Below are 13,707 nucleotides of genomic sequence, written 5' to 3'. Positions count from 1 at the left end.
TTCCAGGAATTCTCCAGCCACCAGCTGGGCTGGGGGACGGGCTGCCAGGGTGGTGCGGCCTGGGCTGGCACCACCCTCGCTGCCCGCCCGCCCGCCCGCCCGGCTGGTGGCTGGGAGATTCTGGTCACCGGGCTGGTGCGGCCAGGGCTGGCACCACCCTAGCTCCCCGCCCGCCCACCCGCCCCGCTGGTGGCTGGGCGATTCCGGGAATCGCCCAGCCACCAGCCGCGCCACCCCGGCGGCCTGCCCGCCTGCCCAGCTAGTGGCTAGGCAATTCCCGGAATTGCCCAGCCACCAGCCGGGTGGGCACGCTGGCCGCCGGTGTGGCGCGGCCTGGACTTGTGCCACCCTGGTGGCCCGCCAGCCCTCCCGGCGGGTGGCTGGGCGATTCCCGAAATCATTTTTCTTTTGTATCTAGCATGTTATGGTTGAAAACATGTTGAATTTATACTTTGGAAAGAAAAATGGTATCCTACCAAAAACATTAATGTGTTTTTTCCTCATAAATAACTTTGTTTAGCACATAAAAATTTGGTTTCACTAGCATTTTTTAAAAAGTTTGAAAATTTACCCTTAAAAAAAATATCATTGTTCCAGTATCATCACTTTAGTTTTGAAGCTATATTTTGCACGAAAATTTCATAGTAAATTTCGTAGTCACTGCCATTTTTAAAACATGTTCAAAATTGACCCCTAAAAAATAAAATCATCGTTCCAGTATACACACTTTTCATTTTTAGCACTGTTTTTGATGTTTTTTCAGGGTTTTTTGGCCAGAGTTCCCATTTTGAGTTTATAGTTCCCATTTCAAAGTTTACATTGTTCAACCATTTAATAATTTTTGAAATCATGAATGAGAGCCATAATTAGAGGACATCATAGAATCAGGGATTATTTCAAATATTTTCAACCATGAAATAACATCCATTAGCCACTCCCTATATGGGGTGACTAGGGAGGTGAAAGATGGAATGACACATGTTTGACATCCCAACGCGTTATGACAGAAGAGGATATGGCATAAACCCTCACTTGTTAAACATGATGGAAACTATCTACGTATGATGCACCATGAGAGGTCATTACATTCAATTATTACACCATCTCGCTCCCCTATTCTATGCAACAAAGAATTGTGAAAAATGATCTCGTGTCAAGCTATGTTGTAGGGAAATCCATTGTAATATGTTTTCTTAATGATGGTATGTGTATGGATTTTGGAGCCCCCTAGAGTTTTATTTGAGAGAGAAACCTTCATTTTTCTTTCTATGGATGTTGGTTAAGCTATTTCCCCCATGCTCTCTGCTTTCTTTAGTGGGAGATTTTGGACTAGCTACTATTTCTATTTTGAGGAAGTGAGAAAAAATTTAAGGCACAATTTTACTGACTTGGTGAGAAGCAAAGAAAAGAGTGTGGCTCCTTACTACCTACTTTGGGATGCTTTGAAGTGTTAGTTCATGGAGATATTAGTCTACAAAGGTGTAAGTATTTGAAATCCACTGCTTCCATGCCATGTCAATGAGCTCACTATCGACTCTAGGAAACCTATTACGTGACATGAGGAAATTTCTAAGCCTAGTTTTAGGCCGAGTCATCAACTCGACAGTATAACACCCACATTCCACTAGGAATTCAACGCGAACTCTAGGAGATGGAAGTGTAGGTGGTGGGGAAATGTGATTTATTTTCATATTCAAAAGTTATGTGCACTCGCCAGTGCCTAGGATGCTCCGAAAGGGAAATCAACCCATAGAGGTGGAGCCATCTCCATAAACATAATTTTCATGCTATTTTCTTGTTCTCTTTTATTTTTGTCTCCTAGTCTAGGCATGTAAGGTGGTTAGAACTTTTTTGTTTTGGAAATACTCATGCTGGTACACTTGCTGGGAATTATGAGGCCTAAATTTTTAAAAATAAGAACTCCCTACACTATCGATTGTGTGGTTTCCCAAGTCACAGACTAGGGTGTGCACTAGCTATTTATATATGTAACTCTTTTGTAGCATCCATAAAAAATTTACTAACCAAAAGAAAAGAAAAACATCAACTAGCCATGATAAGGTAGAACAAGCCAAACTAATACCCTTTTCATGTCATTTATATTTAATAGCCTCGACATTATTGTTCAAATATTTCATAATCTATTTGCACCACATTTAACAAGTCATCCAAGTAGAGGTGGAGATGGCATTAAGTATGCATTGGATCAATTTTTAATCATAATACTACATTGAATGAAATAGTTGCAACAAAGTTTCCTTCTCTACTATTTCATGATATGTTATACATTTATATATGTTTCATATGTTGCAATCTCCATAGTTATAATATTTCAACAAAAAATACATTAATTTGCAGCTGTATAAATTTTGTTAAGTTGCCACCTACATTGGCCTCACTTGTTATCCAAAAACAAATAATAGTGCAGAGAATGAAAAGGGAGCAGAAGATGATAATAAGAAGGAAAAATATGAATTCAAAGAAGAAATTAAAGACAAGAAGGGTGAATGGATGTCTAAAGAAAATGAAGGTGCTAAGTTTGTATAACAAAGATGAGTTTCTTTTGAGGTCCTTGTTGGTGTTGTTATTTTGGCGCATTTTAGAAGGAATAATAATGGTTCCATTCTCTACATTCGATAGCAAGGGTAACATAACCGAAATGAAATAGTATAGAACAACAATCAATAGGGAATTTTCCAACTTATTACATGAAACACACCAAACTTGCACTAAGAAATACCATTAGTTTCCACTTCTCAACGCAAATGGGTTATTACATCCCAAAAGAGAGTGAAAAGAGAGAGCATAAACAACATCCTTGTCTCCATAACCATTTACACCCAAACTTCAATACTACTATGGACAATTAGAATAATTTTTAAATGATCTGAAGTGTTGTACTACATTCTACTATGCTTGTATGTTATCATTAATGTTGAATGTTGTTATATCAATGCTCAAATATGATTGAAATTTGTAGATTATCCAAGAATTATATGAAGATATTACCACATAAAAAGGATGGTGACAATTAAGAAGGGGACAAACATGACCAGGGAAAGAAAGAAAGGGCAAGAAGGAATGTGGCATGATGGGGATAAGAAGGATGACAAAGAAAATGAAAAGGGATGGGATGTTGATGAGGGTGATGATGAATATAAAGGTGATAGTGAAGAAAATAAGGGGAAATGCAAGAAAAATGAAGTCCATATTCCTAGATATGTCATTAATCATGTCTTATAAAGAATATTAAAATCAAGTAAATCGATAGTGAATAATTGTATCCATAGAATGACCAAGAAATATTATATGGCCTCCACTTTTGATGTCCCTTTTCATTGTCACCATTATTTTCTCTTCCAATACAACTACAATATCCACCATTTCTCTTCTTCTTCTTGGTTTTTTATACTTATTTACCTCCTCAAACTTATCTTTAGTTAAACAAAAGGTGCTCGGTATGTATTATAGACATGGGTTTCTTTTGATTGATCATGTCTCTTTTGGAGTTTTTGTTTTGGCATATTCCAGAAGTTGCATAGTTAGTTCCAATCACCACATTCAACAACATAAATAAAACAATGGGAGTGATCTAGCTGAACATGACATCCCACATGTAAGGATCTCACTTCCATAATTGTCCCCATTATTCTTTCTAATTTGCTTGGATTCCAAATCCCACAATTCTCCTCTACAACGAATTATTATCAATATTTTAAGAAGAGAGGATTTTGCAAATACTTGCTCAATTATGTGATCATTCATTTGAATAAAATATAGAAACAAAGATAATACAATATATGAAACTGTGCATGAAAATGAGTAAGTAGCTTTGTAAAGTTAAATATCCAATCTCCAAACTTTGGAGGCAGTCAACTAAAAAGAGATATTTTGGAACATATACTAAACTACCTTCTTGTTCATCTTCTTTTGTATATTCATCTTCATAATTTATGCCTAATATAGTAATGGTTTTTACTATTTTTGAAGCTACAAAATGAGTCTATTTTCTCACTGATTTGCAAATATTGCTTTCATAGAAATCCTTATCTAAAAAATTATCCATTCAATCCAAATGGATGAAAATGATGTATTAATTGCACATTTCTTTCTTCTTCTTCTTGAGAGATAATAAAATAAATAACCTTTACAATAAATCAAAGTGGGGGAGTAAACTCCTAAGGAATTATCATCTTGAGAGAGGGCATCTCTAAGATGAAGCATTGAGAATATGTGACAGTAGAGTAATTCATAAGAAAGACCACTTAATTTGTCTCTTCCCTTTACTATGGTTAGACACAAGCAAATGCTAATTCCAACCAACAAGAATGTGAAAGATGAAATTACTAATGGTTTAAGCCAGAGTACAAATACTAATGGACTAAAATTGTGTTATGGGTAGGCTCGAGACCTTAAGGAACTAGAAGAATGCCTAATGGACTAAAATTGTGTTATGGGTAGGCTTGAGACCTTAAGGAACTAGAAGAATGCCTAATGGACTAAAATTGTGTTATGGGTAGGTTTGAGACCTTAAGGAACTAGAAGAATGCGATTTGAGGATATGCGGGTGTTATTAGTCCCACCAAAATCAAATAAGTTCACGGGGAAGAATCCTTTAGCATGAATATAAGCTGGTTGGTATATCAGAACACTAAATACTTAGTCGTAGTTTTAATGGTGATAGTTTTCCTTCTTCACTATAAAGTGTTATTCTAAACATTGAAAAAAAAATAGTTTATAGGCCGATAGAACCCTCTCCAAAATGATGTAAGAATTTTGTGCAAATATAACGACAGTTGCACAAACAAATATTTAATTATGACAATAACCTGATGTTGTGCATTCACATACAAAACAATAATTTGATGCAATAAAGATTGGACAGTCATCATTTAGAAAAATATTCTAGCCTCCAAGCAATTATGTATTTCAATTTGTGCTTTCATGCCTTCCACGCTTTACACATTCAAAGCTGTTTTCTTGCAAATGGGACATAGATTTTTCTGTAATAGCCATTTTCTGATGCAATCCGAGTGGTGAATGTGGCCACAGTCTAGAATGCCCAGTTCTTCATGGTCCTTGTATTCCTCCAGACATATACTGCAAAATACATCCTCTGGCTGCTTCTTGGAAGCTCCATCTGCACTGGATTCCATGCCAGAGTAATATGCACTTCTCTTCAAACACTTAAAAACTGTCTCTTCACTTAGTCCTGTGCTCACATTACCTATTCGTTCCTCCAAATTCAACAATTCCTCGTAAGTCATGTTATCCACATCTAATCGCATCTCTCTATGCTGATCATATACGTCGGCAACAGCGTAAATCAAGATATTCTCTAATGTCAGATTGACACCTTCCGCATCAATTGCTTGCAACGACCCAAATGGTACACCTACCAACCCATCGACCTGGCGTTCCATCAATACTGCTGCTGATCTAAGATATTGTGGGACTTGCAAACCAGTGATTGGTGGCACAGGCACATCTGATGATGAAGAGGGATCAAAATGACTACCCTGTGAAGTCCTGTAAACAGACGATGGTAAGCCCTGTACTTGAGAAGAATCTCTACTTCTCCTAGTTGCTTGTGTGAAAGGAATATGATGTGATCCCCCAGGCATACTTGGTAGGGGGTGTAGCATCGAAGAAGCCATATCCTCAGGTCCATTTGGATTTCGGTTCACTGGAACCCTATTTCTAGATTCATGGTTAGTTGCTCTGTTCTCCGAACCTTCAACAAACCTGGTATTACTAGCAATACGCATCATCAAGTTTCTTGAACTAGAAGATGAACGCTCCCTTGCAGAAGCAAAATCCCCAGGTCCATTTGGATTTCGGTTCATTGGAACCCAATTTCCAGATTCATGGTTAGTTGCTTTGTTCTCCGAACCTGCAACAAACCTGGTATTACTAGCAATACCCATCCTCATGTTTCTTGAACTAGCTTTTTCTTGTTGAGAAGTTGAACGCTCCCTTGCAGAGGCAAAATCCCCAGGTCCATTTGGATTTCGGTTCATTGGAACCCAATTTCTAGATTCATGGTTAGTTGCTCTGTTCTCCGAACCTGCAACAAACCTGCTATTACTAGCAATACCCATCATCATGTTTCTTGAACTAGCTTCTTCTTGCTGAGAAGATGAACGCTCCCTTGCACCAGAATTGGAGCTGGAAGCATTGCCAATTCTATGAATAGAACAACTTCCATTGCATCCAACTGAATGTAAACTCCTCTGTATACCAGACGGCACATGAAACATGCTGGGCTGGCGCAGTTGGCCACTAGTGCCTACACCTGATGGACCTGTGTCTGCAGACTGTTTACATGAAAACAGTCTCCTGGAATTTGAAGAATTTGGCTGCAAGTCAGATATATACCTTCCCACATTTGCAGATGGCCATATTTGAGGTGAACTTAGTTCCTGTTGATGTGGAGGGTTGTGTCTTGCTCGAACAGCTTTCTGGGGAGCTTCTGATTGCCCAACCATAGATAAATCTCTGAAATCTGGACCCGCATCACCTACACTAGCCCAGAGTATGACTGGTTTTTCTATAGGCCTAACACCAGGAATTGTTGCAGTGATAGCAGGAATATTTAAGTTGCTACCGATGGTGTGCCGTGCAGGAGCTGTAAAGCGGAGGTGGCCATCATCCGACTGTGAAATGCTTTCCACTGTCTTTCTTTTACAGTGTCCTCGTGTGCCATCTAAGGATGATGGACCTGAAATGCTTTCCACTGTCTTTCTTTTACATGGTCCTCGTGTGCCATCCATAGGAAGATTGGCACGTCCGTTGCTGTTCTCTGGCATACAGCCAGCCTTGCTGCTAGAAGCAAAGTCCTCTTGTTTAGATTTTGATCCAGCCAATTGAGTTGGGTGAGGATAGCAGCTTAAATCCATGAATGGTTGCCCTTCATTTGCAACTGCTCTCTGATTAGTGCTGAAGTCATAATTATTACAATCAGAATGGAGATGTAGAAGATCATCCATCACCTGGTTGTTGATGGCATCCACAGACACACTTTCAGAATGAAGGACGTGTGAGTCCACCACTTGCCTTTCAAACCTCGAAGTTGACTGCACATTTGAAACTGGATTCCAGCCAATAACCATTTTATCTTCAGAAGTGCATCCCTGATCAGCTGAAATATCAGATTTTGTTACACTGCCAGTGGCCCAACCATTGACAAGAGAACTACTGCCACTAGTTTGGCTTCCTATGTTTCTGAAACCAGAGCTTGGGCTGCTCCCTGAAGCCTGATAATCGGGCAAACTTGGAGCATCCATGAGATTCTGTCGCTCACCCACAGCCTGATAATCGGGCAAACTTGGAGTAACCATGAGATTCGGCCGCTCACTCTGATAAATATGTGATTCAGTATCCACATTATGTTGGTCAGACATATTTTCCAAATCAGAAGCTTCTGGTATAGGGTGCGAGGTGCTCCTTTGGGCTTGCATTATCCCTTCAATCAGTCTCCCACGATTATAATTTAAGCAACAGAAACAGAAATGCACTGCTGCGAGTCACAGATTTGATAGAAATTACAGTTCAGAATGTATCAACCGTGTCAATTAGTCATAAAATTGGTAACCGTCATTTCAGACAAATCCCTTTGTATTCCAATCACATCTATATACCTATTTATATATTGCAAATGTAAATCCTTTATTGTTAGGTTGACCCTATTATATGTATATTTGCATTTTAAGTGCATATTTAACCTATTCCGTCATTCGGGGTAATATCAAATATCATATATTTCCTCATTTGGGGTAGTTCAAGATAGATTCATTTTTACTCCGGATCTACCAAGCCCCCAAAAGATCAAATTATTGGATCAATTTTTTTCACTCTATGCTAGTTTGCAAATCAGGATATTTGATACCTTTGGGCGCTTAGTAGATCCATTGTAAAGATGGATCTATGCTGGGTTAATTTCCAATTTTAAATAGACTACATTCCACGTGAATACCATGGGTCAATACCATTGGTTCTCAATACCATGTGCCATCTTTATTTTTATTAATATTAATATTAGGGTTAATAATGTTTTTTTGCATAGTATTAATAATAATTTGGCCATAGGCTTCACCTAAATAAAACCTTTTTTTGAGTGTTCGTAAATATAAAGTGGATTACGGAGTAAATAAGATTTTATTTATTTATCATACCTCTGGTTTATCTATATTTTTATTTATTTACCATACCTCTTTTATAAATATGGTATTTGGCCCATAGTATTTAGTCCATGGTATTAAAATGGTATTTGGCCCATAGGCTTCACCTAAATAAAACTTCTTTTTTCTTTAAATATAAAGAGGTTTATGGAGTAAATATAAAAAGAGGTTTATCACATACGTTTAACCCCAATATACCCCATTAGGATCATATCAATAAGATACAAATAGTTGATAAGAAAAAACATCAAGAGGATGACATACCAAAGTATAAATCTACATTTAAATTTATTTTAGTAATATATTACCCTTGTATTCAACATTGTTCTCATATGTTTATCTTTACTAGTGTAGGCCAGGGCTTGAAAGAAAGCACAAAGTCAAACAAAAACTTAGAATAGGAGAATCAAACATCCTTTTTATTGGGCGGATTCCTCCAAAATAGAGATTCACTCTTTTATATGCAATTGCTTACTATATTGTTTGGATGCATATTGTTTAATATGCAACCCCTATTTCTTACTTAAAGAAAAGAAGAAGTGCCCAATGTAGTTATAAATAGCCATCTTAACCTATAAAAGAAAAAGTAAATAGGAGTTGCATAAAGAGTAAATTGGAGTTAAACATAAAAAAACTTGACAAAGCTTCCTCATACCATGCCCTTATGCTACTAATCAAGTTACTCAAAGATGAACATGGTCGGTTAGTGCACCCTAGGTCTTTAAAAAATATTAGTTGCATCTCAAATTTAGACTAAAAACTAAAATTCTCAATATGGCATGAAATTTGATCCAATTGCAATATGCAATATTTGGTTTCTAGTAATAACACCAAATCCCAATGAATTTCATTGCTAAAAATAGGAAAAAAATGGACGTGTGTGGTTGTCACCACATTTCAACTCCATACTATGTGATTGCTTATGTTTGATTGACTTGAGCAAAGCCCAATAGTGGCTTGGGACCTTACATAAATAAAAACCCATGTTCATATCTCTAACAAATTTCCAAATGTATTTTTATAAAACCCCCTATTCATCTCTTCAATGAAATTTCAAATCTATTTTTAGATTTTAAGAAAGACTCTAAAATTACTAATATTAGAAAATTCTAAAATTAAGAATCTTGAGACTTTAAAAGTAATCATTTGGAACTCAATAGCAAGTCTGTAAAGCTATCTTTTATAGTTAAATTTTATGAAAATGGACATGGCTAAAATAATCAAAAGAATTTGAAAGTTCCCACTTAGGTGTCTTCATCCACCCAACAATCCACCAAAATTTTAATATCAATTCTAAGCATGGAGATAAATGGCTAAAAAATGATCTCTAAAGGTTTGAATAGGAAACTTGCTAAAAATAGAGTGACAGGTTCTATCCTCCTAAAATTCTAATCTCTGGGTAATCTCCAAACACTCATAGATTGCAATTCTAAAATAGGGTCATGCTGGAGTAAAACTCACTCAAAAATTGTTGACACCAAATGGTGAACTCTATATGATGAGCCCACCCCTTGTGATATCCATGAAAATATGTTGGAAGTTAGCACACAAATTTGTAACTTTTAAACCATATCCAATAATACAACATATTCATGGAATTTTAATAGAACATGAAAGTAAAACAATGGAAATCACATATTACACAAATTAGTTAATTGTTTAGAGCCATACCTCTAAATTTTTTTGTTATCATCAATCAACTTTGTTATCTATGATACAATATATATGATCCCTCAACATTAAAAACCACACATCGATTAAGCCCAAATTATATTACAAGTATAGTTCCTTAACTATAATTATCAAACCATGGGCTAAACCATCATGCATTATAAAACCACTAAAAGTGAAAACCTTATGTTGAAAACTCCTAAAAATGGACACAAAAAGAAGCCCAAAATGTTGTGAGCCCACCCCATATGATATCCATGAGCATATGTTGGCAGTTAATACCAAAATTTGTGTACAATCTAGTGTTAAGGTTGTCTCCAATTCGGGGACAAATTCCTTTATGGGACACTAAAATCCAAGAAGTCTAAAGTTGATAGATATCTATGAATACATGTTTAGGAACATAAATTTGTGTACAATCTAGTGTTAAGGTTGTCTCCAATTCGGGGACAAATTCCTTTATGGGACATTAAAATCCAAGAAGTCTAAAGTTGATGGATATCTATGAATACATGTTTAGGAACATGTCACTGGTGCAAATCAACCCCAAGGAAATACTCCTAGGATTTTGCCTAAGCCAACAATTCTTAACTTAAAGACACAAGTTCTATCTCCAAGGCTTAAATACTCAAAAACTAACAATCTTCACAAGGGTCACCATGGACATCACAAGAATATATATATATATATATATATATATATATATATATATATATATATATATATATATATATATATATATATATAGATAGATAGATATATAGATATATAATTTTATTTTTTCTTCCGGTAAACAACTTACATACATGAGAAAGCATCTCTAAATGATCCATCCTAGTAACTATTATGTTCAAAGACATTTATTTTAACTTGAATTTCAACCACCATCCCAAAACGAACACAATATTGATAAGTAATGGTGACCATGGACATTACAAGAATATTTTTTCTCATAAATAGTCTCCATACATGAGAAAGAAACTCATGAATGATCCATCCTAGTGGCCTATCATGTTCAAAGACATTTATTTTTTAACTTGAATTTCAACCACCATCCCAAAACAAACATAATCAACTAAAACCATATGTTGAATGGAAATAAACATGATTTGATCACAAATAACTTGACTCAAATTAAGAGTCTCAAACCCTAATTAAAGTGATCCTAGAATTAGACTTATCATAGATCCTAAGCACATATAACCAAAAAGGGTTTGTATCTATCCACCTAATCCAAAACCTAAGTGATTAAAAGTAATATTTGAGAAAATAATTTCACTGATGATGATGATGATGATGATGATGATGATGATGGTTAACGTCCACTGAGACCAAATTGGTCTATCGGACCTACAATTTTCTTAATTTTTACTTGTCTGGCTCCTCGTCTTTCTTGGCGAGATTGGTGTTGTAGCTTTCTTTCTTTTCTCTACGGTCTTCCAACTTCCTTTGTCTTGTATCTCCTTCATCTCTTCTGGTTCTTGGGACATTGGTGTCTTAGCTTCGCGATCTATAGTCGGAGAAGTTTGGTTTAGGAGATCTGCTTTGCTGTTAAATGAAGATTTATTTTCTGCGGTATTCAAATTCTCATAACTATTGATTTGTTGGGGCGGGCTTTCTCCTTGCTTGCTTTGAGAGTTGTTTCCTTCTTCCTTGATTTCTTGTGACTCAGAGTTTTCGGTAGAATATTCTTCTTGTTTGATGACAGTGTAGTGTTCTTTTTGTGCTCCTTCCCACCATGTAGATCTGTGGTGGTTTTTTCTAGCAAAATTTTTCTCAGAGGCTTTTGGGCAATTTTTGGCTAGATGCCCCGTCTCAAAGCACGATCGACATCTGAAGAGGACACTTTCATAATCAAGCTTCTGGTTCCACACGTAGTCTTTACTTGTTAGGTTTATTTCAGCTGGGAATCCGGCGCTGAAATCCATTTCCACACAGATGCGTGCATAGGTGGTTCTGGCATATTCCTCTGTTTCTACTAATCAACATATTTTTACAAGTGTCTAATCTAATCACATAATCGACTAACTTTGTTGAACTCATCAGTGTACCTAAATCTATAGTGAATCCAACCATCAAATCGGATAATCCAAACATATGTTTTCATGTGCTCAAAAGGTAGAGAAACTAAAGGAACTAATTATGATTAATTATGCAATTCATAACATAGTTCTTGTTACCTAGAAAGAAAGAATAAAAACCCTAGACTCCCCTCTTATGTCCTCTATTGTATATACTTTACGTAGTGCTCAATTAGATCAATAGAACCTCTAAAATATAGGCCTTGATAAAACTAAAAAAATATTCATTGAAATAAATTTAGGTTAAGAAACCATTACCAAATTACTAGATTCTTCCCATTACTTAGAAACATCTTGCTATCACCTCTTGATTGCTAGAAAATCCACCATCAACTTGAATTGGTATAAAGGTGCTTCATTTTGAACTTTAGAAAAACTATTGAGGGAGGTCAATGTCTCAACTACCATAGCATGTTACCATCAAATAAATCATCACAAGGAGTCACAATTGTATTCATAATAGGAATTTTCTTAACCATTTCATCCTTATTAAGTCAAATCAATTATATTTCAACAAGGCTAGAAGGGTGTTGATCTCTTTTCCCAACAGTAAAAAAAGTCAACCTCCTATCGCCTATTTCTAGGTTCCTTCTACACATTTATAGAGGTGGTACTCTTCTATAGATCACACTCTCTGATGCAGGAGCACTCACCCAAGAGAAAATCATTGTAATTAAGTAGACATAGGGGGTCATGTATTTTAGGGAAGTTGGATTCCTAAGTGATGAATTAATGTAATTTAGGCTTTTAAGTGCACATCATAGGAATAAATCAGATAATGTGAGGATTTTGTAAATGCTCTCAAATAAATGAGAACAAGAGTGGGTAGTAATGACAGAAAAGTCCAAAGTCAATTATAACTCTTAAACAGTTGCATGATTCGAGTAACTAGAGGGAGAGCTTTTGGGAATTAATTGAAACTATAAGTAGACATAGTGGACAAAGGATTTAGGAGTCGGTTCAGTGGATATAGGAGTCAAATCAGGATGAGTTCAATAGAACTCACTGGCATATATGTAAGCCTACGGGCAAAGTAGTGACAGAGGCCACTGACATTGAAGATCAGGCCTGTGTGAGACACAGAGTCTCGAATGTAACTGTGTGTTTATATTTATATATACAGAGAATTATTCCGAGTGTGCAAGTGGGTAGATGACTATTGAATGAATGAATTTCATATGAATTCGTAGGCTTTGTAACAGGTTTACAGGAAGAATTCTGTAGAATGCATAGAGGAGAAAATGATTCAGAGGAATCATAAATGGGTCAGTGAATCCAATTGAAGAAACAGAATAAGCTCTAGAGAGAAGTTGTGAAGCGAGAATTCGTAGAGGAGTTCAGCTTAGAGGAAGTTGAGCAGCAGAAGCGGAATACCAGAATCTTCAGAAGAACTGAACCTTAGAGAAAACCTTGAAGAAACAACACAAAAACATAAGTAAACAGAGGAGCATAGAAGTGAAGAGGGATGCATAAGAGCCATTTGATCTGAAAGATCAACGGTCCAGATGATGTCGCTAAAGAGCGAGGTGAAATATTGCATCGGTGGAATTATTTATAAATTTTAAGTCTCGCAAGTGTAAAACCTAGTTTACACTAAAAACGAGTGCAAAACACAATCGAATTTAGATTCCGGACTTGAAAATTTATACAAGTTGGTCTATAACCTTATCGGGTTTGGAAGGCATATCGGGTCGGCAGAAACCATTGCAACGAGGATTGGAATGGGCATTTGTAATAGAGTGTTTGTGATCGTGCTATTAATCGTTGACTGTCGG

At 36.4% G+C, this 13,707-nt stretch overlaps 1 protein-coding gene across 1 annotated transcript; it reads right to left on the bottom strand.

Moving 5' to 3' along the window:
• Positions 1–4,906: 4,906 nt before the first annotated feature.
• Positions 4,907–7,544, bottom strand: LOC149246660 (uncharacterized). Its single transcript, XM_089455733.1, has one exon. It carries the CDS (start codon positions 7,458–7,460, stop codon positions 4,959–4,961), a length of 2,502 nt encoding a protein of 833 aa, XP_089311859.1. The 5' UTR covers positions 7,461–7,544; the 3' UTR covers positions 4,907–4,958.
• Between the last annotated feature and the right edge of the window lie 6,163 nt (positions 7,545–13,707).

This window comes from Pinus tabuliformis, chromosome 7 (genome assembly GCF_031772625.1).
Source record: "Pinus tabuliformis cultivar Carrire ecotype Pingquan chromosome 7, CPIR1, whole genome shotgun sequence".
NCBI classification, from domain to species: Eukaryota; Viridiplantae; Streptophyta; class Pinopsida; order Pinales; family Pinaceae; genus Pinus; species Pinus tabuliformis.
The sequence above is the reverse complement of the archived record's forward strand: the minus strand, read 5'-3'. Positions and strand labels throughout refer to the sequence as shown.

Coding starts and splice junctions, on each gene's coding strand:
- LOC149246660 (XM_089455733.1), bottom strand. CDS start 7,460: ATGCAAGCCCAAAGGAGCACCTCGCACCCTATACCAGAAGCTTCTGAT.